General features: G+C 38.2%; 1 protein-coding gene across 1 annotated transcript; it reads right to left on the reverse strand.

The window, feature by feature from the left end:
- Nucleotides 1-984: 984 nt before the first annotated feature.
- On the reverse strand, nt 985-27,040 carry LOC127440467 (uncharacterized protein C10orf67, mitochondrial-like). Its single transcript, XM_051697050.1, has 16 exons — nt 26,861-27,040; nt 26,507-26,627; nt 25,451-25,594; nt 25,241-25,315; nt 24,935-25,069; nt 21,080-21,218; nt 14,244-14,302; nt 14,068-14,133; nt 9,754-9,819; nt 5,410-5,469; nt 5,229-5,308; nt 5,082-5,147; nt 4,912-4,999; nt 3,923-4,006; nt 3,743-3,845; nt 985-1,251 (listed from the first exon to the last, which is right to left on the reverse strand). Exons 1-16 carry the CDS (start codon nt 26,944-26,946, stop codon nt 1,178-1,180), a joined length of 1,446 nt encoding a protein of 481 aa, XP_051553010.1. The 5' UTR covers nt 26,947-27,040; the 3' UTR covers nt 985-1,177.
- Nucleotides 27,041-27,975: the final 935 nt, after the last annotated feature.

The raw sequence follows: 27,975 nt of genomic DNA on the forward strand, positions 1-27,975 counted from the left end.
GAAAAGGGTCACGGCACAGTGATCAGGCTGATCAAGTCATAACCCAATAACCATCCATTTTACATGGCAGATAGTTAAAGGGGAAATTGGTAATTGATTCTAAGCTTGTCCCTGAGGGTCAGTGGGGTCTGGTGAGACCAGAGTTTGGAAAACAGCACCACAGGGGTTTGCCACAGAGGGACACCATTTATATAGAACACTGCATCTTGAGGATAACTCCCCAGCTGAATCATTCTGTTCTGTTTAGAAGGTCAATGGTACTACTGTTAAAGAGTTCAAAGCAAGATTAACTCTTTCTTAATTTTTTTTGAGAGTGCAATCCAAAAAACTTAACAATAGTGGAAGGTGCTAGTCTGTACACTCAGTACAGTGTGAAGAAGGGAAATAAAGACTGATAGAAAGAGATGGGGGTAGAGCAAGACTAAAGACTGAAATTGGTTTGAGAGCCAAGATCTTATTGTTCGGCTTCACAGCCATTGAGATCGCCTCCAAAGCTTTGCATTCCGCTGGTTTTGTGCTGTATGCGGCATGCGGAAAGCTAAAGACTATTCTTGGAGCACTCTTTACTGCGGCAGAAGAATGCATACAGTTACTCATGTCTACACCTCTCCAACAACATTCAGGCTTAAGAGCTGGAGTAGACAGAGTCCATTCAAAGCACAGTCAATTACAGTCAATTAAAGTCATGATGGCCTTTGTTTTCCCTTAATGGGAGCTCTATGTTGCTTTACTATAGGAGAAATATAATGAATTTTCTTAAAGAGATTTCGAGTTATCTCTTTGTATTGCCCAAAAGCATGCCGAGCAGGTTGAACCCCATTTCAAACTCATGATATCCACACTGACTAAATTAATTGACTTATGTTCAGATGTATGAAATAGGAATTAATGTGTAAATGTTTTCTTTTATTGTTTTCTTTTTTACTAAAAGCAAAACAATCGAGGAAATATGGCAATTCCAAATTTCAAATGCATCTCATTGCCATATCATAGATTCTTGTTCATTATTCAATGACTGAGTTCATTTCTAACTTATAACATTACACAACTTTTATTTTAGAACAATTTGTAGATGAACTGTAGATGAACTGAAGATGCACAGTGCAAGGATTCAGAACAGTCCATTACAACTATGGTCTGAATTTATTCTATTAAAAGACTTTTGACAAAGAGTGTTTTAAAAGGTGGTTGCCTGTTCAGAGGGGGAGAAGAATTCGTCATCCTTCTCTTCGGCAAGGGCCAGTTGGGAATCTGCAATAATATCAGTAAACACTTTAGCAAATCCAAATTAATCAGAATCTTTTAGCCCATTTAAATAACTTACAATGAGTTGTTCATTAAAATAACCGAAAATACTAGAAAGTTCAGCTTTCACAAAAAAATGAAAATTATAAGTTTGAGGCAGTGTATTTTAGCATTCTATCAGCCATATAATGTAATATCAGTAGTAAATCATAAATTTCATTGAAATGATAGCACCTATAAATTGTGATGAAGGAACAGTGGTTTTTACCATCCCAAGTCATTTTTGGTACCAATCAAGTGAATGTGAGTACTGCCCATGGGAGGGGCAACATGACATTTCCCTGGCCGATTCAAAACAGGTCACGGACCCTCCATAGACACCAAGGTGGTGGGAGGGGGAACTTAACCACACCGTGTAACCGAATCAAACCAGTGGTTACCCCTTTTCAGCCCACTGGAATAGCCATAACAATACCATTCACATTGCAGCAGAGAAGACATGTTCCTTTGAGACTTACTGAGAGGCTTTTTATCAACTGAGGGCCTTTGTAACAGAAAGCTCATTTTGAACTGCAAAAGGTGTTTATTTTCAACATGTTTTAATTCAGTTTTTTCTTTTGGCCATGGATCTAAATATGAGGTAAAAGGCATCTTAGTAAAGGATGATGACAGAATATGTCGTTTTAAGTGCAAAGAAAAAAAAGTCAAGCTCAGGACTGCCCTAATGGTGACCTAGGCCTTTCAGGTTGCTTGAACACATCAGAATTGCCATTGTTGAGGTTGATTAATTGAGTCTGATAAGTTACCATGAATGAAGATTGTTATAGAGTTTAATGTGGTGGGCCTGGGTTTGTAAATGCCTCTTTCAAATAGTTCTGCAGCAAAGCATATGGCCCAGACGTATTCATGAACAAAAAGGAAGAAAAAACAAAATTTATTATGGTTGCGTGTCCAAGCAGTCTTGCAGTCTTGTCCCCCCTTCTTTTGATCATTTGCAGAGTGACTTTGAAGACTTAGGCACTTGCCATTTAAAGAAGGAACATTTAAATCTTTCGTATAAAACAAGTGTGATTTTAACAGCAATAAAACATGCTGCTAAGCAAGTTTTTCTCACTTTAACAATGTTTGAAATTCAGTTAAAATGTTTCGTGTTTAAAATATTAAACATTGTTTTGTGTGTGTGTTTGATTTGTGGCATTTTACTTAGTCAAACACATTGGCTGTAAATCTGATTAATCATAGGAGAGAATATTTGCAACCAAAGTACAAATTAAAAATGATGCTTAGCTAACAAGACAGTGACATGAAAAAACACAAATGAATGTCCTATCAGACAGGCAGCCACAGCTCAGATGTCTAAATAAGAGCTTGTAAGTTTTCCATACAGGCTTGTAATTATTCACACTACCTTAGATTGGTGACCCAGAGAATAAACATAATCTGCTGTGTGACAACAATGTTTGCCGACTCTTTCCAAGTGTCAAGACCCTCAGTAGCCGGTGCCTTATCTCCAGTGTCTCAATTATTGGGTGTCAGTAGTGATGTATGGACCAGATTCTCATGGTTTAGACTGGGGCCGGATAGCTCTTGTAGAGGTCACTGGCCAGGCCCTCTGGACTGAGGACCAGTGACCCCCCTCCATGCTGACCCCCTACAATCTACTGCATTAGAGGCCCTTTAGACATCTCTATCCAGAGCTCAGGCTGCAAGTACAGGGTTTTTCTCAAGTGCTTAAGCAAATACTGTATGTAGAAAACAATTGTTAATGCCTTTGTAAAATCTATTCATGCAAAATATAAATTGTCAAATTAAAAAATATGTAGTTCCGTCTTTTGGCAGTGTTGATAAATCTAACCATTTGTTTAAAAATGCCTTAGATATGAGACTGGAAGCATATTTTTACTTTTATTTTTTTTACATTTATGTGTTACAAACATGATTTCCCTGAGATTACAAAAAATTGTCGCAACAACTTTAGAGCAGTCAACAACACACATCTATTGTCTATGATTACCGGCCTGTTGAAATCCCCCAACAGCACAGCGGTGTAATCTGGCAGATTGATTAGTTAGCTTCTGTGCATCAGATATTTGTGTCTGAGAGCTTCCATATTGACAGAAGGTATTAAGTCTTGTAGTTATCTAGCCATGTCTGCTAAGCTCATTAGCCTAGATCCCAATCATCAGAAAGTCAATAATAGGCAAAAGAGAGATTAAAAAGTAGCTGTGGCAAGACAACTCTCTCCATCATTTCTCATTCCTATGCCTCTTTTGTCAGTGCTAATATGATAATAGCTCACAAGGCAGCCTTTCAGAGTGGTGTTTGATGAAATCAATATCTTAAAAAATTTATTAAACATTCTTTTTGATATTTTTCTAAATTTGAGGACAGGTGTTTAAGTTATACTACAGCTGTAAGCAAGGTAAATTCCTTAGAAGTTGTTGAATTTATTGATCTCTGGTATTGTCTCTTTCAGATGGATATGGAGTGCACTAACCTAAGCCAGGGAGAGCATCTGCCCCTTTCTCTCTCTGTAGACTGATGTCCGTGGTTCCACTCGCCCTATGCATCCCCTGCTGGCCTCCAGCACCTATACTTGGCTTAGAGCAGAGGGACATTTCAGCTACAGAGTTCAACACACTTAAAACAGAACGGTTTCAATTGAAAAGTTCCTCACCAAGGGAGCCACACTGGTAGAGCACAACTTTTTAAAGCTACCGTCTGCTGTACTCTTCTGCTGTGATGAAAAAGGAACATCCATCTGCAGGAAAAAGACAACTGAAACTCTCTAAGCTTCACACAAACAGACACAAGTACATACACTAACTTAGTTATCTAAATAAGGACATACCCTTTATTGCTTTTGTTTAGTTTATATATATATATATATATATAACCAAACACTAACCCTAAAGCTAAGAGAAAACCTTTAGCATTTTCAAAATAATAAAGTAATTGTTATACCAAATTAGGACATCCTTAAACGTCCCCAAAGCAAGGTGTTGTCAGATTTAGCTCACTTCTGGGGACAAATTTGACCCCAGACTATAGCTAAGTACATACACACACAGAGAGACAAGTATGCTACAAATATATCATATTCATGGCAAACGTTAGGTACACCTCCCTGTAATTGTACACAAGTGGTGTCACTTGCTGTTGTCGCACCAAGGTATTCCCAAGGTTTCCATGTGTATTATTTGTGTAATAAATGACATCCGGCACAAGCAGGCCTCAACGAGGTTATTTGAGTTGTGTTTGTCCGCTGCTAAATGGGGTGTGGGGAGCAGAGCAAAACAAAACCAGCCCAAACTGATGCATATTCATCAGCCTGCACCAATTGAGGCCAGAGATGAGGGGCTTAATGGGCATGCACCTGTTAAAGTCTGTTCTGCGTTAACCTCCACTGTATATGTGCTCTGTGTGTGTTTGTGTGTGTGGGACAGGCCACAGGTGCAGACTTCTTTAAGGGTTACATGATTAAAGCTCCTGCCGTCTTTCAGCATGGTAACATCGGGAGCTTTGATGAAGGAAAATACATGTTTTGGTCTAACTCAAAACTCAGCCACATATGTAGAGCAAATGTCATCGGAGAGCATATTAATTCAAAGTGATTTGTTTGTGGTCAGCTGAAAAAACTGTTGTGCTCCGAGATAATGTACTGACCGCAAAGCTGACTGAGGCGTTGTGTAGAATAGCTTCCTGTCGTTGCAACGTCTGCCTTAAGAACATCTCATTCTTGATGGCATGGAAACTTGAGAGAGAAATAGTCAATGTAGCACAGCTCATAGAGCCTATTAAAGCAACATTTAGAGTTACACAATTTTGTTGTGTACCTCTGTCTTAAAATCTCAAACTTCTTTTCCCACACCTGATTGGAGATGCACAACTGCTTATTGAGGCTGTTGAAAACATGAAACAGTAAGAGACTGAACAATTTAGAACAAGTACTGTAAGAATGATCTCTCTCAAAGTTTTAATACCTTTTAATCTTATTTTTCTGCTCTGCCTCAATCTTTCTTAGTTCTTTTAATTTTTGATCCAACTCTGTATTTCCAACAACCTGAAGACAAAAAATGCAAATCAAGATTCAGAGAAGCTTATGCATGTACATATGCTCCTTGACAATCTTGCCTTCTTCAACAAAGAGAATGGTTAATGTACCTCCATGGTTGTGTATTCTGTCAGCCTCTGCTCCTCAAACTTCTTTTCAAAGGCTGTTTTCTGGCAACATGAAAATCACAATGATACAGCCTAACATATACATAAGTACAATCACAATAATGCATCACTGTACAGTGTTTGAATGTCAACAGAGGAGGATAAATAAAATTTTATTCTTGTGCATTTGCGTTTTCAGTACAGCCCGCAAAGGGGTAGTTCACCTAAACATGACAACTCTGTCATCATTTACTAACCCTTATGTTGTTCCAAACCCATGCGAGTTTCTTTCTTCTATGGAACATAAAGGGAGATGTTAGGTAGAATGTTGGGGACTGATGGCCTCAGTCACCATTCACGCTCATTGCATCTTTTTTTTTCCATACAATGAAAGTGTATGGTGACTCAATCCTGATTTATACTATGGAAGCCAAACTTTTTTCTCCAGGACGAACTGAACACCCTAGGCGAACGAAGCCAGCGCTTATACTATGCGCAACGTCGTTTTAAAATTAGTTTGTTTAGTGTGATGTCACGGTGTTTAACGTACTGTTCCAGCCACAAGTAAAGCCAATAATGCAGGTTTTTCTCTCCATGGACCGCCGCTTTTAGAGCTGTGTCGCTTCTTTGCTTATTAAACTTGTCACAGCCCCTTCCACTTTTAAAAACTCCAATCTCTCTCTACTCATTTGTCATGGCCGCGCTGCCTTTGTAGAATTTGTGTTGCAAATCATGTAAAAAAAAGTATACTTCCACACAACCTCTGAGAGACGGGCTTCAAAGTTATCCATTTTAATGACAGTAACCTGTCCTAGATAACAACTCCTCAGCTGGCATGTGCGATTGTAAATAAAGAAATATCACGTCCAAACCACACCCACGATTAGTTTTAACCGATCATCAATGCTCTTCGACCAGCTGAGTTCTCCTAGGTCAAGAATTTTAGAGATGTGCATAAACGTTACTGCACTTCATCATCATTTGTAGGCGAACTAAGCTAAGTCTGTTCGCCCAGTAAGTATAAATTAGCCTTCAGGCTGCCTAAATTCTGCCTAGCATCTCCTTTTGTGTTCCATGGAAGAACGAAAGTCATATGGGATTTGTATGACATGACCGGGAATAAATGATAACAGAACTTTCTTTTTTTAGGTGAACTTTCCCTTTCAGGAAACTATCCTACTGAATCTATCAACACGATTTATGTACCTGTCCACCTTGGCTCAGAAAAAAGAAATGGCTTTAGAACACCGTCTGTGCTTTATCTGTTTTCCAATGGAGATTTAAATGGAGGGCGATATTCTGTATGTCATAATATCAATCCATCACTCACAAAGGGTCATTTTAACACCAAATGTCCACTTTGTGAGGCATGTCCAATCAAGGCCTGACACAGCTTTGTGGAATGTCATGTTGGCTGATTGAGTGCGTATGCTCAGAGCAGTGTGAAGGTCAGGTCACCTCAGGTCAGCTCGGACATCCACTTTTCTACCCATGTTCCCCCAAAAGGCTTAACAGAACGTGGGAGTCCCTTTTAAAGTTTCTATTAGTAAGAGTGGGTGCCGAGTGTGTTGTTAGTCTAACCCAACACAGAAAAGGTGTCAGTCCACCCTTTTTCTTTCTTCCTAATCAAAGAAAAAAAGAGAATGGGAGAAAAAAGTTTGAACCCCCCAGAGGGTTCAAAGACCCATTGTGTGTATAAGGGAGTAGGCGTAGGTGTTGATTTGTGACAATAAGTTAGTGAGTTGTGTAGGGATTCGTGAAGCACTCTGCATTGAGCACAGACACTAATGATGTTACACAGTCATGTAACACTTCAGTCTGTTTCCTTATTAGTTTGATCGATGCAGGATGAACGATTACTTTTTTTGTCAGAAAATATTTCACAATAGCTAATTCAACTGGAGAATTAATTGTATTCCATGTACTATATATTTGGTTGGAAAACATATTGGTATCAATTAAAAATCAATCAAAACTTGATTTTGAAGGATAGAGCAATCACTTTCAAACAAATACTTATAGAATGATTGTTTGTCAAAGCAAATAAATGAACTTGTGTGCACATTGTATCTAAGCTTGAGTCACTCTCTATACAGGGACAGGCACACGTCAGTTAAGATCGAAATTTAAAAGTTCCGCACATTTCCATAATAGCTAGCCGCTATAGTGGCCGAGCTCATTGTAAGGGCACCCTTTATGAAGTGGACTTTAAACTGGGCCTATTGTCCACTTCTATTCATCAGTACCCCTTCATCCACTCTAGCCTGTCACCGTGTTGTGTCAGCTGCATGCCATATTTCACCATTACCTAGGCACTGCGGCTAGGGATTCACACTGGTCGCTTCCTCTGCCACCTCTATGTAGTCACTATGTTGACAGAGTCATCGTCTTGATCACCCCATTCTAACCCCCCTCCCTCCCTGATGGAGCCTTGACAAGCCATGAATGAGCAAAAAAAAAAAAAAAAAAAAGACAAAGGTGGAGTCTGGAGCCTTGATGCTTTGGGAATTTTGATAGAGGATCAGCTACACAGAGAGTTTAGATTATAGTTATATTTAAATATTTATAATATGTGTACTCACAGCGTGTCTCTGCAGATCGCTATAAATGCGACGAACTGACGTAAGTGCACAGTAAACAACTAACCGACATGGACAACAGCACTTGTTGTCATGTCCAAATCAAAATCAACTTGAAATGACTTGAAACATGAAATGATGTCAGTGAGTGGTTTTTAGTAAGCAGTTACAGGTGGCAGCTCTATGTCATCAAGAAACTGGCAGTGTTTAACAATAAGGAGATGACTAATGATCCAAAAATTAGGTGACTATAAAAAAATAATAATAGACAACAGATAAAATATACATGAAATATGCTTGTTGCTGTATTATTGTAGGGCAAGGTATTGTATTTGAAGCAATGTAAAAATAATAATTATAATACAATGCATAAACTTGATGAGTCTTTGATTTGACTTGATTTAATAAATATGAATATACAAAAATATAAGTATTGTATGCTTATTAACAGTGTAAGATAAAAGGTATTTCAAATGTCTTCCCATACAAAAATCTGATAATTCTGGAAATCTACATATATATAAAACTACAGATCATTTATTTGGGCATATATGTAGGCTACATAGCCTATTCAAATTAGATTATAATAAAGTATGATTTAGGAAAATATACAGTAATTTTATAGTATTTTGAAATATATGTTGTTGCATATATGTTTAAATATGTGACTTTTTATCATTTTATATAGGCCTACTTTTTTATATAATTGTTGTTATATATCAGATTTCAGATTTGTATGGGTTAAATCGGAAAGCTATGTAAATATCAAACAGAACAAAAACATGAGTTTACACTGGCCAAAAAAAAAAAAAAAAAATGAAGAAGAAAAAAAAAAGAAAAAAAAGAAATGAATCTCCTCATTTCAAAAGTCCACCACATGCCACTGACATGACATGATTAATTGCGGTAATTTTTAACGCATTATTTTTTTATATAATCAATCACACTAAATTTACACGTTAAATCGACAGCCCTACTCTCAAGTATAGCCACAAGTCGTAAACATTATGTTAACATGATTTTAGTGTGATGACATCAGGGATTTACCGTCTTTACAGTGTTAACCAGATTACAGGGTCTACTGCTGCTATTTAGTCATGACAACAAGTTGTCATATTGGATGTAACTTTACACATTTAAGGTTACAAAGCGGTTTTATCACACAAAAATCATGTTAACTTGTGTAAGGTTTATGTCTTGTGGCTATACTTTTGAAATGATATGTATTTTAATGTTTATGGGCTGGTCCCTTTCACTTCCATCATAAGTACCTTACAGTAAATAACATTTTCACCCAATTTGTGGGTGAACTATCCAATTAATTTCACAAAATTTATTTCACTCGTTAGTGAGCTTGTAATTAATTGTCTCAAAACAAGGCACATGGGATGTGTTTTCGAAGAGAAAGGACAAGTTTGCACTTAAGATGTTTTTTTTTTTTTTTTTTAAGAAGGAAGAGGGAGATGCCATCCATCACATATGGCTGTTAATGAATGCAGTTCAGTGTTGGTGTGGGTTGTAGTTTAACCCCAGGCTCATGGTTAAAATCGATACGACTTAGACACTGCGTGTGCACCTTATCCTCCGTCTTTGCTTTAGGACTCTGATGTCTGGGGTGACGGAGGGACTACGCTTTGGCTAAGAGTTCAGGACCTTCAAACATCCTGAGACAGATAACTCGCCAACAGGCCGTGCTGAAATGCGTCAGGTCTGTGCCGTAACTAAGGCATGTTTTCTGAGCATGTGTTCAGCTGCGTCTCATACACACCTCTTTCATGCGTAAGGCTTCAACGCATGCCGTTTCTTTCTCCATTTCCTCTTTTAACTGTTTTATCTGCAAAGGAAAATAAAAATGTTATCTTAGGATCAGACAAGACTTCATATGTGGGCTGCACGTGCTTACTCGCAAACATTCCAAAAGTCCTGGCCACTCAAGGAGTATTTAAGATTTGCCCAGATTTCTTCAAAAACTTATATACAGAATGTATTATATATATATATATATATATATATATATATATATATATATATATATATACAGAAACGTTTGCCTTTAGATGGTTATTTTATATATTCTGCTTTTAATGTATCAGTAGAAATATCAATTTTAGATTTCAACATTCCCTTTGCAAACAGAATTGAATAGAAAAAGAACGAAGAGTCCTACAACAGATGGTGTGGCCCCCACAGAGCCCAGATCTCAACATCATAAGTCAGTCTGGGATTACATGAAGAGACAGAAGCAACTGAGACAGCCTAAATAGATAGAAGAACTGTGGCAAATTCTCCAAGAAGATTGGAACATCCTATCTGCCAACAACCAAGGAAAACTGTGTCCAGTTGAACCTAGGAGAATTGGTGCTGTTTTGAAGGCAAAGGTGGTCACAACAAATATTGATTTAGCTTTCTTTTTTTTTTTTTTTTTTTTTTATTTTCTCCCCAATTTGGAATGCCCAATTCCCAGTGCGCTCTAAGTCCTCGTGGTGGCGTAGTGAATTCTGGTGGCGGAGGACAAATCTCAGTTGCCTCCGCGTCTGAGACGTTAATCCGTGCATCTTATCACGTGGCTTGTTGAGCACGTTACTGCGGAGACGAAGCACGTGTGGAGGCCCACGCTATTCTCCGCGGCATCCACACACAACTCACCATGCACCCCACAGAGAGTGAGAACCACACATTATAGCAACCACGAGGAGGTTACCCCATGTGACTCTACCCTCCCTAGCAACAGGGCCAATTTGGTTGCTTAGAAGACCTGGCTGGAGCCACTCAGCACACCCTGGATTCGAACTCATGACTCCATGGGTGGTAGTCAGCATCAATACTCGCTGAGCTACCCAGGCCCCCTGATTTAGCTTTCTTTATGTTTACTGGAATTTATCATTTAAATCTATTTATGGCATTATTTTTGAAGACATCCTCACTATGCAAAACTTTTCAGAAGTGCCAAAAATTCTGGCACACTGCTGTATATATACTGGATATATGGATATATACCAGATATGTTCTCATCATTCTTTTGTTGTTGTTGTTTTTATAATCCCTAGGAAACTATTGAAAACTGAAGTAGGGTTGTTTGTTTAGATTATGTATTTCTGATGAATTTTACTTTTAAATCAATGATAATGCATCTAAGTGGATTATAACTAGACACACACACATACACACACACACACACACACACACACACACACATACATACATACATATATATATATATATATATATATATATATATATATATATACCATATATATTTCTGATATTTATGATTGTACATTTAAATCAACAATAAGTTCTCTAAGTCGATTATAACTGTATATATATATATATATATATATATATATATATATATATATATATATATATATATACACACATACACAGTATATATATATATATATATATATATATATATACACACATACACATATACACATGTATATATATATATATATGGATTAATTAAATGTAAAACTGCATTATAATTATAAGTTAAATAATTTTTACAAAAATATATACATCAACAGACGAGTCTTCAACTAGATTATGTTAACTGGGTGCTGAATTTTACAAATTTTATTCAATTGCCCTCAACGGCACTGCATTATGAATTCTTGTATGGTTGCCAGTGACAGTCACTCATGTTAACTTTTAACCAGCAACCTAGGGATCAAATAGATTTTCATTTCAAGTCTGAATTCAAAGGCAACAAGTTTGAATTTTATTTAAAAAAAACTTTTTTTTTTAAAATGTCTCACTAAGTGAAACTATCACACTTCTTTCTCTCAGAAGAAAACTCTACTGGGCATGTGCTGAAAAAGTGTCATCAATTTGTCAGTGAAGAAATGTAGTATTCTGAAACTTCAAGAATGGTCATCCAATGGTGCTGTTGACCTGTGTGGCTGTGTGGTTGAGGGGGCTGTTCGTTTGGGTGTCTTTTCACAGAGGCAAAGTGTACACCCAGCTGAGCTTTACACTTAACTCTGGCCTGGGCTTCAGCCTCTCATTATTGGGTCTTTCCCGCAGCCCTCTGGCTATGGAAACAAATTTTCTGCTCCATTGATCAAAGTCACCAAAATAAAGTGGAGAAAAACATCGCTTTTTCAAAATGTCATTTTTTTACTTTACATTTTTATGCATAGCCACCACGCTAGACCTTAACATTGAGTTTGTCAGTCATAGCATAAAAGGCCGGCTCAACAAAGGGTGCAAGACTGAAAAGAGGCCAATCTGAACTACTGCACTAAATATGGATAATCCTTTTCTCCCGGTGGCTCAAACAACATTAAGGAGGTCTTTATTAGTGTTTTTTACCAGGGCTTCAACATGGAGAGTGTTTGGTCACCACCTGCTCCATTAGTCTCTTTCCTAGTCCAACAAGGTTTTGTGTCCACTCAGTAATAAGTGAAGAGCCGGAAGAACATTACTGATCTGAAACTAATATGCCTCTCTATTATAAGACACTCTATTTGTTTGGCCTGGAGCCAAACAAAATTAAGAAAAGAAAATGCAACAAAAGTGAGTAGAAAATAACTGTATCATGAAATAATACACATCAGCATACTATAGGTAAAAAATGATACATACAAATGACTGAATATTTATATTATTTTCTAGATATTTCTTTCCATCTTTTCCAATTTTTGTCTAAATCAATTATATACTTCAAATTACATAACACTACTTTTTTAGAATAAATCAATCACTAAATCAGTGTTAATGACAATTTTCAGTTCATCATTTTATTTTCACCCCTGAGCTTTCTCATAATAGTATAACTCATTTCTATATCCATTTTCTTTATTTACACTGATGCCAAAAAAAATTAAAAAAATAAAACATGTTTGGCTAAATAAAATAAAAAGATCATCTTCTGGCAACAAGTGGCAACAGTAAACATCTGTATGTGTATCCTTCTTTACTCTGTTGAAGAGTTGGTGCTAATATGAGTGTTTGATTGCAGGGTAAATTATGCCAGCTTTGACAGGACCCATGCTGCTTGTCTCCCGGCAACGCTGCCAGGCCAGGGGGAGACTTTTAACCTTCTATATTCTGTGTGGCCGAATTCAATGGCTGAGTACCATAGAGTCTTTCACACTCTTTTTACGTTGTCCTCTGTGTTCATATTTTAATTCTAGCCATTGTGTGACAGACTTGATGCATATTGTTCCTTGCAATCAACTGCAGACGCTGTGTAAACTGATACTTGCAAACTACTGCTTGAATAACTTTAAGATCTGTTAAAACTTCTGTATTTTTAGTATCAAAATGAACATTCTACATTTTACAATATTTTTTAATTAACCTATATTGCATGTAATGGTTTTGATGGTTAACTAAATAAACAGGCCAACGTTTTAGCACATGACTTATGAATACAAGGCATCAGTCCAATTTAGAGCTTATTCAAAATGCAAAACAAAGCGCTCTGACCACATGGTTTCTTACTGTAGTTCAATAATATAAACTCTGGCATGGCCCCAATTTTAACACCACGCAGTGCTATTTCACACACACTTCATCTTTACTGCACAAAATGATAAAACACTAAATAAACAATGCTATATCAATACGTGTCACAAACGCTGCGCCACGTCCATTCGCCAAATGTTTTACCAGTATCAACATGCTACAATGTCAGCCTTGATGCTGAATATCCTCAGCTGTGCTTGATCAAATATCATAAAATAATTTACAGTTTTCTCTCATGCACCAGTTGCTGCACAGTATTTAATTCATGGTAATATGCTCCGTTGGCATGCTTCTCTCTGCTCACAGAGCTAACACACGGGTACAGCATGCAAAATTATGAGGGAAAACATTGCCTGTGCTGCAAACCTGACATATGCTGCCATATTTATCTAAGATGTCACACAGTAACCATTTCTGGTAAGGAAAATAATTTCCTGGGGGCAATACAGATTACAGGAATATTTTAGGAAGGAGAAAGCTGCTGATCTAGTCATAAAATCTTTTTGAAGTACCACCGACTTACAGTTGGATCAACTTAAAAGAGTACATTTTTATATTAACATTTGAGTTATTTTACATTTTATTTAAAAAAAGGTAAAAATCTCACCTTTTTTTTGTCACTTTCCCTTTCAAGGCTTAACTCCATCTTCAGTCGCTCATGTTCATCTGTCAACTGCAATAAAGGAAAATGAAAGTTTGATAAATAAGCTACTGTATCAAACATCATTTGCCACTCAAAAGTGTGGTAGTAATTTTTAGACTTCCATGTAAACTTTATAATACCATTTGCAGGGCCTTTTTGCTGTTTTCAATCTCTGATATTAACTGTGCCAATTCCAGAGCTATGGAGAGAAGAAAGAGGATGCATTTATTTATAAATATATACAGTTGAAGTCAGAAGTTTACATACACCTTAGCCAAATACATTTAAACTCAGTTTTTCACAATTCCTGACATTTAATCATAGAAAACATTCCCTGTCTTAGTTCAGTTAGGATCACTACTTTATTTTAAGAATGTGAAATGTCAGAATAATAGAGATAATAATTTATTTCAGCTTTTATTTCTTTCATCACATTCCCAGAATTTCCAGGGTCAGAAGATTACATACACTTTGTTAGTATCTGGTAGCATTGCCTTTAAATTGTTTAACTTGGGTCTAACGTTTTGGGTAGCCTTCCAAAAGCCTCTCACAGTAAGTTGCTGGAATTTTGGCCCATTCCTCCAGACAGAACTGGTATAACTGAGTCAGGTTTGTAGGTCTCCTTGCTCGCACACGCTTTTTCAGTTCTGCCCACAAAGTTTCTATCAGATTGAGGTCAGGGCTTTGTGATGGCCACTCCAATACCTTGACTTTGTTTTTCTTAAACCATTTGTGCCACAACTTTGGAGGTATGTTTGGGGTCATTGTCCATTTGGAAGACCCATTTACCACTTCCTGGCTGTTGTCTTGAAATGTTGCTTCAAAATATCCACATAATTTTCCTTCCTCATGATGCCATCTATTTTGTGAAGTGCACCAGTTCCTCCTGCAGCAAAGCACCCCAACAACATGCTGCTACCACCCCCATGCTTCACAACTGGGATGTGTTCTTCGGCTTGCAAGCCTCACCCTTTATCCTCCAAACATAATGATGGTCATTATGGCCAAACAGTTCAATTTTTGTTTAATTAGACCAGAGGACATTTCTTCAAAAAGTAAGATCTTTGTCCCCATGTGCACTTACAAACTGTAGTCTGGCTTTTTTATGGTGGTTTTGGAGCAGTGGCATCTTCCTTGCTGAGCAGCCTTTCAAGTTATGTCGATATGGGACTCATTTTACTGAGGATATAGATACTTGTCTACCTGTTTCCTCCAGCATCTGCAAAAGGTCCTTTGCTGTTGTTCTGGGATTGATTTGCACTTTTCGCACCAAATTACATTCATCTCTAGGAGACAGAATGCATCTCCTTCCTGAGCAGTATGATGGCTGCGTAGTCCTATGGTGTTTATACATTGTTTGTACAGATGAACGTGGTACCTTCAGGCGTTTGGAAATTGCTCCTAAGGATGAACCAGACTTTTGGAGGTCCACAATTTGTTTTCTGAGGTCTTGGCTGATTTCTTTTGATTTTCCCATGATGCCAAGCAAAGAGGTACTGAGTTTGAAGTTAGACCATAAAATACATCCACAGGTACACCTCCAATTCATTACACCTCCTATCAGAAGCTAATTGGCTAATTGAATAAAGTTTTGACATCATTTTCTGGAATTGTCCAAGCTGCTTAAAGGCACAGTTATCTTAGTGAATGTAAACTTCTGACCCACTGCAGTTGTGATATAGTCAATTAAAAGTGAAACAATATGTCTGTAAACAATTGTTTGAAAAATTACTTGTGTCATGCACAAAGTAGATGTCCTAAAGGACTTGCCAAAACTATAGTTTGCTAATATGAAATCTGTGGAGTGGCTAAAAAATGGGTTTGAATGACTTCAACCTAAATGTATGTAAACTCCTGACTTCACTGTAAATATGGACTGGACAGGACAGACAGACAGACAGACAGACAGACAGCTAGATAGTGACCTACAGACAGACAGACAGACAGAGATAAAAGAGTGACAAAGTCAGAGAAAAACAAAGAGTGACAGACAGACAGATATACAGACAGACAGACTGAAAAGAGTGACAGACAGACAGAAAGGAAAGAGTGACAAACAGACAGACACAGATAGAAAAGAGTGACAGACAGACACACAAAAAGACAAGAAAGAGTGACAGTCAGACAGACAGACAGACAGACAGAAAAGGAAGAGTGATAGACAGACAAAAAGGAATGAGTGACAGACATACAGACAGACAGTCAGACCCAGGGGTGGACTGGCCATCGTAAACACCGGGCATTTTCCCAGTGGGCCACTGGGTAATTTGGGCCAGCCCGTTGCTGCCCAAGTACCGGCCCATCCTACAGGCGATATAGGCAGACGCCCTGGGCTCCAACATGCCCGCGCGGACCCCATTACAGAGTGAATACTTAAACTCTGAAAGGTAAAGCCAGCACAATGGATTTATTTAAAAAAACATAAGTTAATTTTATTTTTAAATTACTTACACATCATAGCATTTCCGAATTTGCACATTCACCGTGTACCTCACGTGGAGCTCATTAACTGACATTCAAATCACAATAATGGTGACAACCAAAGACAACATTAAGTATAAGATGAGCTCTGAATAATCACAAAATGACAAATATTTGCAAGTTACAACAAATACAATAACAGCAGCATATATAAAATCTGCAAACAGTAAAACTATGGGCAGTACAGTCATTTGCATAATTTATTCATACCACAGGGAGCTGAAGTGTGGCTTGCTGAATAATGCTCACGCCTGATAAAAATGCAGAAAATAATTGAAAAATATTACTTTGTGGCTATTTGAGGCTTACTTTGTTTCATGGATAGCAGAAACAACGGCTTTTCACTTTTTCTCAAGAATAATCTGGGGAAGGAATTAAAACACTGCAGATATAAAGATGCAACAAACTCAGTGAAAATATGAGCAGTTAATATGCAAAATATCTGCAAAGTTCTACACTTTAAGAGGTATGTTTATTATGTTTTACATATATTAATATTTGTTTATATTTATATATGTATATATTTTGGCCATCTTTGTTTTCATTTTTTTTTTTTATAAATAAACATTTACACATAGTTATGTGGGTGATTGACATAAAATTTTAAGCTTTGTCATTAGTGTCCTTCTGTGTGACACTTTCTTCATCTAACTATTTTAAACAACATTTTATGATCTTGTATAGCTAGATATACAGGTGCATATCAATAAATTAGAATGTCGTGGAAAAGTTCATTTATTTCAGTAATTCAACTCAAATTGTGAAACCCATATATTAAATAAATTCAATGCACACAGACTGAAGTAGTTTAAGTCTTTGGTTCTTTTAATTGTGATGATTTTGGCTCACATTTAACAAAAACCCACCAATTCACTATCTCAAAAAATTAGAATACATCATAAGACCAATAAAAAAAACATTTTTAGTGAATTGTTGGCCTTCTGGAAAGTATGTTCATTTACTGTATATGTACTCAATACTTGGTAGGGGCTCCTTTTGCTTTAATTACTGCCTCAATTTGGCGTGGCATGGAGGTGATCAGTTTGTGGCACTGCTGAGGTGGTATGGAAGCCCAGGTTTCTTTGACAGTGGCCTTCAGCTCATCTGCATTTTTTGGTCTCTTGTTTCTCATTTTCCTCTTGACAATACCCCATAGATTCTCTATGGGGTTCAGGTCTGGTGAGTTTGCTGGCCAGTCAAGCACACCAACACCATGGTCATTTAACCAACTTTTGGTGCTTTTGGCAGTGTGGGCAGGTGCCAAATCCTGCTGGAAAATGAAATCAGCATCTTTAAAAAGCTGGTCAGCAGAAGGAAGCATGAAGTGCTCCAAAATTTCTTGGTAAACGGGTGCAGTGACTTTGGTTTTCAAAAAACACAATGGACCAACACCAGCAGATGACATTGCACCCCAAATCATCACAAACTGTGGAAACTTAACACTGGACTTCAAGCAACTTGGGCTATGAGCTTCTCCACCCTTCCTCCAGACTCTAGGACCTTGATTTCCAAATGAAATACAAAACTTGCTCTCATCTGAAAAGAGGACTTTGGACCACTGGGCAACAGTCCAGTTCTTCTTCTCCTTAGCCCAGGTAAGACGCCTCTGACGTTGTCTGTGGTTCAGGAGTGGCTTAACAAGAGGAATACGACAACTGTAGCCAAATTCCTTGACATGTCTGTGTCTTGATGCCTTGACCCCAGCCTCAGTCCATTCCTTGTGAAGTTCACCCAAATTCTTGAATCGATTTTGCTTGACAATCATAAGGCTGCGGTTCTCTCGGTTGGTTGTGCATCTTTTTCTTCCACACTTTTTCCTTCCACTCAACTTTCTGTTAACATGCTTAGATACAGCACTCTGTGAACAGCCAAGCTTCTTTGGCAATGAATGTTTGTGGCTTACCCTCCTTGTGAAGGGTGTCAGTGATTGTCTTCTGGACAACTGTCAGATCAGCAGTCTTCCCCATGATTGTGTAGCCTAGTGAACCAAACTGAGAGACCATTTTGAAGGCTCAGGAAACCTTTGCAGGTGTTTTGAGTTGATTAGCTGATTGGCATGTCACCATATTCTAATTTTTTGAGATAGTGAATTGGTGGGTTTTTGTTAAATGTGAGCCAAAATCATCACAATTAAAATAACCAAAGACTTAAACTTCTTCAGTCTGTGTGCATTGAATTTATTTAATACACGAGTTTCACAATTTGAGTTGAATTACTGAAATAAATGAACTTTTCCACGACATTCTAATTTATTGAGATGCACCTGTACATATATAATATATTATTATTATACTTGTTGTTTCCACAACCTCATATTAACAAAGATAATAGTTTATTTGCACTTTAATAAAAAAGTTGAAAGGTGATTAAGATCTTTAAAAACCTTGAAGAAATGCTGACTTGTCACAGCACCTAAAATACACACTTTCCCTTGTACTTTCATGTACGTTTTAACCTAACATCTGTATGTTGGAAAAAAAAATTTCGGACATGTTATTTGTCTGAGCTATAAAGTTCTTATTTTAGTGCTTTCTTTATAAAATCCACTCATCACATTTACAGTAGTTTTATATGTTTTAAAGTTATTACAATTTTTGCACTGTGGGGCCTGTTGTCATGACTAGCAGTCAACAGAATTATTATTATTATTTTTTTCAACACAAAAATGTGAAATTGAGCTGGAAAATGAAATCAATGAGCCAGTGTGTTATGGTGTGGTGTGTTGAGGGCCAGGATTGGTGGGCCGCTCTGGGCCAAAAATTCCAGGGCCACTTTTTAGTCTCAATCCTCCCCTGGACGGACGGACGGACAGACAGACAGACAGAGAGATAGATAGACAGATAGAGTGACCGACAGACAGACAGAAAAGAAAGAGTGACTGACAGACAGAAAGGAAAGAGTGACTAGAAGTCAAGACAAATGTTTTTTTTTTTTTTTCAACACAAAAATTTGAAATTGAGGGCAGGGTTTGGTGGGCCGCTCTGGGCCAGAATGTCCAGGGACACTTTTTAGTCCCAGTCCGCCCCTGGACAGATGGGCGGGCGGGCGGGCGGGCGGGCGGACGGACAGATAGACTGACCGACAGAAAGAGTGACAGGCAGACAGAAATAAAGAGTGACCGATAGACAGACAGACAGACATACAGAAAAGAAAGAGTGAAAGACAGACATACAGACAGACAGACATACAAAAGAGTAGCAGACAGACAGAGAAAAAGAAAGTGACAGACACAAAAGACAGACAGACATCTAGAAAAGTGTGACAGACAGACATACAGAAAGAGTGACAGACAGACAGACATACAGATAGAAAAGTGACAGACAGACAGACAGATAGATAGACCAACAGACAGACAGACAGAGTGACAGACAGACAGGCAGATAGACAGAAAAGAAAGAGTGACAGAAAGACAGATAGAAGAGTGACAGAAAGACAGATAGAAAAGAGTGACAGAAAGACAGATAGAAAAGAGTGACAGACAGACAGATAGAAAAGAGTGACAGACAGACAGACAGATAGAAAAGAGTGACAGACAGACAGACAGACCAATAGAAGAGTGACGGACAGACAGACAGACACACCAATAGAAGTGACAGACAGAGAAGACAGACAGAGAGAAAATAGACTGACAGACAGACAGACAGATAGATAGATAGATGGATAGAACTTTTCACATTATTTAGAGAAGATGATGTGAAGAGAAACAAAGGCTGGTGTTGGGAGAACAATGAGAGGACATCCACTCTTCTTTGTTCATATTTTTCTTCTTATAGGTCAGTGGACTTAAGCTCAGCCCTGGCCTGAATGACCTGCTCTGGCTCAGGGTCCTGACAGGCTTCTGACCTGGTGCATAGCTGTTGACTTGTCCACTCACATGCACTGACCAAACACAAACCACTAAGTTCAAGGGCTAAGTGTGTGTTAGTGCCCAATTGCTTTTTTTCCATTTAGAGACTTAAGACCTGGTCAACTCTTATCTTTAGTCACAGCCAATGCAAAACTTTTTAGCAGATGGTTCTTTGCATTCTGAATGGAGATATCTCAAACAGGTTTGTGTTCGATTCAAGCGGACAACACATTACATTGCATAATGAGTAGCATGTCAAAAATAGATGGCCATGCGTAATCACAAACACAGAAAATATTCAGGCGGTTACCTAAGTTACATGAGCAACGAATGAACATCAAACACTATGAGAGATAAAGACCTAACCCTTGAGAATACACCTGTTTTGTGTTTGCTTTCTCCTCACAGACTCCCAGAGAATTTGAGATGATAGCTATGATCCAACAAGTGTTCTCAAACATTGCACTCTGAATGTTAACTACCTCACACAACTGGGACAGATAAGGGAAGGGGTCTATATTTTCAAAACAACCACTCATGCCAAATGATTGGGGGGTGGGGGGAGTCCACACAAACCCATAAAAAAGGTGTAAATCATACATTGTTGGATGGTCTAACAAATAAACAAGCTAACACAAGATACATTACTCAGCCTCTGATCTTTGGATTCCAGGGCTTGTCGAATTTCTTCCAGTTCGACGTGCAGTGAGTCAATGTTATCTTTTAGCATTTCATTCTCTGACTCCAGTCTGTTTTTCTCCGGGTCCTCCACTCCTTCTGAGGCGATCTGAAAAATGACACAAGTCCTTTTAACTTTCCCTTTACAGCGCAAAACAAAAGCCACGCCGCTCATGCTGCGTGGCAAATATGAGTGCCATTCAGGCACAAAGCAATCGTACAACTTTCTGCCTCCTACCATTTCCCCCTGCATAATAAAAAGAGAGAAACAAAAAAGCAACCACACTTAGAAGAAGGAAATTTTTTTTCTCTTCTCTCTCTCTGCCTTTTCTTCTCACCCGGAAGAAAGACAGCAGTACATTACATACAAAGACCATAATTCATGGGGACATTTTTATTGACAGGAATAATACATATCATACTGTTTGTGTGCCCCTATCATTCAGGTCAATTTATTCTGGAAGTCAAGGAAGGCAGCTGGGTCCTATCCACCCACAGTCTGGGTCCTGCTTTCTAACAAGCTTGGCAGAGCCAGGCTGGGAGGCCTGGGGTGTGAGGGGGGTGACCGGAGGATGGCTGAGCAGCCCCAGGGGGTTCACAGAGAGCACAGTTTCCAGGGGGGGGCTTGTTGCCTTTGTGCTGTCCCTCAGTAGCAGTGTCACCAGGATCACATCACATGTCATTGCGCTGAAGTTTGCAGACTGGGAGCCGCATGGAGCCCATCAGGTTCCTGTGATATCCACGCAGTTGGTCCTCTACTTTGTACCGCAGCAACCATTCATGCCCCGAACATTAACAGGGCTTTTGCATGCCTGTCACACTTAAGATTGTGCAGGCGTTCAAAGGCTTTCAAAACTTCAAGGGTCTTTTTTCCCCTTTCTCCACTCTCTCTCTCTCTCTCTCTCTCTCATTCATGAGGAAAGCAGAAAGTAAATTGTATAGATAAATCATAAAGAAGTTTTGATTGCTATAAGTTTATTTGATGTTTGATGCCTTCTTTTTTGGCATGCTTGGAACTACCTCAAACAAGCCCCGACAACATGCAAGTTATGGTGTTGTTTTAGTCACATAGAATAAGCAACTGTCATAATGCTCTGATTTATGACAGTGCAAACCCCGACATCTTGCATATGGCTGGTAGTTGTTTACTATAGATTAATCCCATAATAAGGAGCCATGTGTTATGAATGTGACTCTTAGAGTGTGACGGTTTGATGATGATGATGATGATGATGTACATGTCATGGACCAGAGGATTTACTCTATCACTAATAAGAATGGCATTAGAGCATCCAGCATGGCAGAAACCTGACATCAACATATGACTCCATGCAGGGTGGTCACCTCCATAACCCAAATGTCTCTGCCCAAACATTGCCCACCCTCCATCCTTCCCTCCCTTTATCTGCCCTCTTCTACTCCAGACTGTGAAGGAGTGGCAGCCCTGTCAGTGAGCTTAATCTGAATTTTTTAATCTTTCAGATTCTAAGCTTGATTTTGCTCAAACAGGAATATAATCTAAGATATGATGTACTCTAAGGAACATCTTCTTTCTCACTCTGAACAGCCCAACCTTTAACTCTGGCTCCACCATCTGCTGCAGTGACAGAACTACAGGTGTTTAGCCATGCATCTCTCCTGTGGGTGTAAGAGCCCTCATTAGCACAATGAACAAAGCTCGAACTCTGTCCGGCTGCACTCATTTGTTACACTTTGAGTGGCAGGTTTTGTATGGCCGTTCTCTCGGCCATCTGCCTACACAAGCAGCCGTTTTGGTTGGACAGAGCTCAGGCACTAAGGGTGAGAGATAACTCTCTCAGGCGGAGTAAGAGGGGCAGCCTATTAAAAAGGCCAATAATGATAGACACCTCACTTATTGGCACCTTATAGTTCATTCATGTTCCATGTAACCCCATTCACAAGGGCATAAAGGTAAGTAATTGATTTCACTCAGTGGAACGCAAGAACCTGCTTATTAGTGTATAGCCATGGGACCGTGCCACTCCCAAGTGCACTTCAGGCCATAACAGAGCAGGCCACTAAACAATAATTACCATCTTGCTGGTCAATAACAACACAAGTGGGATGATATTTTAGATGAGAGAATCATATTGACATCATTAATGCTAAATGCACCATTGGCCAAGCAATGGTTCAGCGCAAAAGCTACTATCAAAATAAATAAACAAATAGATAAATAAAACAAGATAAAGCATTGAACATGAAGTACGAAAATAAAATGATTCATTAGAAAAGTACAAAATTCTGTTTGTGTCGCTTCTTTCTCTCTCTGGTCCTTCTCAGTTATATCTTGGTGTGTAGATACAGTATCTACAAACACAGAGGCCTAAAATGTAAACAGTTTTTTTTAATGGTGCAGTATGTAAAATGTTTCATGTAATATTCGCCTTTTTTGCCAATGTGTGACCGGCTTGTAACGCAACTTAAAAAATGAGCCCTTCCTAGGTTGCCTATTAAAGCCTGTAGACTGATTTTCATCGGAAGGGAGCGGGTCACTTTTGCCGGGAAAATCCAAAGGATGTGACATTTATGCGCTCCCGAGAGCCTTGCCTCAGACAGTAGCATCTCTTCTGCTATTCAACAGCGACAACAAACTGCAACACTAAGTAACTTTATCTTAGAGATGGAATCCAGCAAACATCCGGCTCCTAGCACAACACTGACTCCTACACAAACTCAGAGTAAGCCAAAAAACAAACAAAAAAAAAAAACATTTATCTACTGAATCCCATCTGGCTAAGCGGGAACGTGATCGTGGTCGAGCGAAAACTAGAGTGAACATCGGCAGGGTATTTGATTCCTGGAGGGACATTCGTTCGGTTTTGGGGATCAAAACTGACCCTCAACTGGCGTTCTTCTTATTGGACAGGTAAGCTTACATAACTGCAAAGCATGTGAAATAAAGTGCCATAAGGATTGATCTGTGTAATTTTAGCTACCTTGATCTTGCCTGCTAACGCTGATGAATTGCAAGCTACCTTGCTTCGTAACTTTCAAATAATTTCAACGATCTTCTCTTTATACTAAAAGTCAGGTATGCTGATTCACAGTAATTATTCAGCAAGGTAAACTTCAATAACACATGAAATGAATGCTAGACAATATTCAAGATAATGCAAAAAGCTCCATTCATTAGTGTAACGTAACTTGGTTATACAGAAAATATATACATTCTATTATTATAAAACTATAGCGCATCGATATATCAAAATGACAGTTGTGATGGAATCCCATCAATACTGAATTGTGTCAACATATTTATAATGTACAGTCTATTTTATAAACAGCTACTGTCATCATCCACCAAATTTAGCTAACAGCTATTGATAAAGCTGGCTAGCTAGCTAATGCCGACATAGGCTATCGTATAAATGCAGTCAATGTATCATGCAAAGAAAAGTGATTACTTCAAACTACAGTCTCGCATAGTCAGACCTATATCCACACTTTGTTTTAGCCCTGTTCCAGCACTGGAGAGTCAAATATAATATGCAGTCTCAAAGTTTGTAGTAAAACAATCATAACTGTGTAATTTTAATTATGCTACCTCATCTGTGATCATGATGTCGGTGAATCACTTTCAGTCTCTTTGTACATTACGTCATTGTTTTGGTCGACGCTCGCGTCCCTATGGTGTGTGTGCACGAGCACGAGCAACAGGTAGCTGGCTGCAGTTCACTTAACGGCCACAGGTGTCATTAATAACAAGGGTTTCTGAATCTTACATACTGCACCTTTAAAGGACATTTAAATATTGTGCACAAGTGTACACAATTTCTGTGAGGAATTGCAGTTGGTTTGTACCTCATATTTCTTCAGCTGTTCACTCATGTTCTCAATCTTTAGGCTCTTCTCTTGAAGCTCGTTCAAAAGATCCTTTACTCTTTCATTAGTGTCATCACAAACCAGCTCAATCTCTTCTTCACTCCTGTAAGTTTTCTTCCATAGCAGAGTAAAATATTTCATACTAAAACATTCATTGTGAATTGTACATGATGTTTGCCATGAATAAACTTCGGAACAACAAACTATATCAAGTTAATTACCACAAAAAATAATTTTTATATATTGTTTTTTGATACTCCAAATTCATTCTCTTGTAAATCGTACCTTATAGCTTGCTCTGACTACCTGCATTGCATCAGAGAGCTGCTGCTGAAAGCTTCTTCGAAGAACAGATGTTTTCTTTAAATAATAATAATAAAATAAAAATAAAAAACAGCAATGTGAAGGAAAGGTCCATGCACTAGCATAATCGTCATCTGAATAGAAACAATATTGGATTTCTTGATGTGAATAGAAGCAGCATTGTTTACAAACCTCATTGTGGTAGTTCTCCAAACTCTTGATTTTATCATTCACACTTGTGTAAAGGGCATCAACCTCTTGCTTCAGTTTGGTCTCATACTGAAAATGTATTATTTTCAGTTTCCTTTCTGTGTTTCCCTTCAGAATTTGCATTTCCTGAAATGCAATCAAAGATCTTAAAACAAATAATAACAACATTACTGAGTTCTTGTCGCTCAACTGCTAGCAACGCCAAGACAGGGAACGTACAAGCTGCTAAAATGTACACCCTCACTGGACCAAAAGTCACTTTGCATCAAAGCATCTGCCGACTGCATAAACAGTAATGTCAACAAAGACTTGCAACAATTCAATTAATGTGGTTGCATATGGAATTTTTCCTTTGGTTTTCTTGACAGGAAGGAATTACAAAATTCAATTTTGAACAATATATATATATATATGATAACATTTTGTGGTTTCATCACAATATTATGGAGGAATTCTATCACATTAATTCCAGTGTGAGTGATGGAACTAGACAATATAGTAATTAAGCAGCAATCATTTTCAGTGTTCTTTAAACATTAGGAATCATGCATTTCGGAGAGTATTTATTCCGCTGAGAGCCTAGTAATCAATGTGTTCAACTCTGAAGGCTAAAGGACTCATGAGCACTCATTGTGAAGGAACTGTTCTTCGCCACAAAGCCACCATATGCCCTCTCAGCAGGTGACCTAGGCAGCCATCAGTGAAGTCACTCAGGGCTCAAGTTGGAAGAATCTTGAACTAACAAGATGAAAAGCCAGCAGCATGAATGAATTCACAAGTAATCTAGTGAAATGCACTGACAAAGTATCAGCTTTTTGGGTGACTCTTTTAATACCAAGACAAACTTACAGTACATTCATAATGATAGCTGCATATTTTATCAGCTTACTTCCTCTATTTTTCAAATTCCTCTTCCTCTAAAATGAAGTGCTCTGTTCAGAAACGTAACATTGGTTATGCATAATGACACTCAAATGATGCTTAAGGAGCTCTTAATTTAATATTGTCTACTAAGAGTTTACTGTACACAGTACACACCTTCATAAGCTCTGCAGTGTTGGCAGCGAGAACCTTTACATTTGGCAGCATTGACTCGTCAGTTTGGACACAGGCATCTTGTCCGAAGAAACCTGTCCTCAGCTGATTTGAAAAAGCAAACCTTGTTGAGGGGGAAAATGATGATAAAATTGAGGAGGATGTTCTTAACCACTCGAGTTATAAGACATTAGGTTATTGGTTGGGCTAATATATAACTATCATTGAATTCGTCAGGGTCTTTCAGTAACTTTCTAGCTTGTTTACGTTTTTGTGGTGAGCTGTATGCTGTCATGTTTAAAGACTGAGCTCATCTGATTCACCACAATTAAAACTTTAAAGAACGTCGCGTCTTACCGACGTATTTCCTCAATCTCTTTTGAAATAAGCGCGTCCTCGGCTTCATCCGCAATGCTGTTGATTCTATTTTCAATAACGTCCATGAATCCAAAGTGCAGGTCACAACACCGATAAAACGCTATCGCACAATATTTGGCCACAGATTTCGGCTTAAAACGATTGCCGTAGCAACAGACACTTAACAGGAAGTGAGCTACTCTGACACAACCCGAGCTGGACTCCGCATTAGAAACAGTCAATTTACATGATAAAATGCAGGCCTGTTTGTTTATTTTTAATGCTAACTACAAAGGTCGTTTTTATAACTTTTTAGTTTTTAGACATATATTACTTTTTAAAACAAAATTCATTTAAAACGAATTAATTAAATTAAGAGATTTTTTTCTAGTTAAGTTTATTATACATGTTAAGCTTAAATAATTTTGACTGGTCCCCCATTTGTAAAAATAAATAAATAAATAAATAGAGGTTAGATTAAGGCACTTACAATGGAAGTGAATGGAGAGTTTAAAGCTGCACTACGTAACTTTGTGCTCTCTAGCGACATCTGTCTGAAACTTAAAATTGCAAGCAATTTGCGTAAGAATACCTTACGTCAGTCGTGTTCTGGCACTGCTCTTCTGGTGGATGAATCTCATGATTTGAGCATACCTGGACATCACCTGTGAGTAATCATGACTGGAGATATTCAGAGCCAGAGTCATAACGTGCTATTTTCATGTTGATATAATGTTATACGATTAATCATTTAAAACTGAAATATTACTTGCTTTGATGAGGATAAACAACACTCGTATTCACATATTTTCATTGATTGAATTTTACACTTATAGTGCTTTTCTGACTTTTACATAAAGAAAAGGGGACTCAATCACTACAAGTATATTTTAATATAATTATTAAGTGTTGTATCTACTATTAATGTTTGTATTGTACTCAGTGGTGGATTTAGGCATGGGCGACATGGGCAGTAGATACTGTTTTTGATGTGGGCAGTACAGAGAGCAACATACACACTTTGGTTCCGACTGTAGAGCCCCCGCAGCAGGGCGTTTGGGTGACGTCTCGGCAGCATACTCGCTCAGCAAAGTGACACCACTCTCCCGTTTCTG

Source organism: Myxocyprinus asiaticus, chromosome 5, assembly GCF_019703515.2.
Source record: "Myxocyprinus asiaticus isolate MX2 ecotype Aquarium Trade chromosome 5, UBuf_Myxa_2, whole genome shotgun sequence".
Taxonomy (NCBI): Eukaryota; Metazoa; Chordata; class Actinopteri; order Cypriniformes; family Catostomidae; genus Myxocyprinus; species Myxocyprinus asiaticus.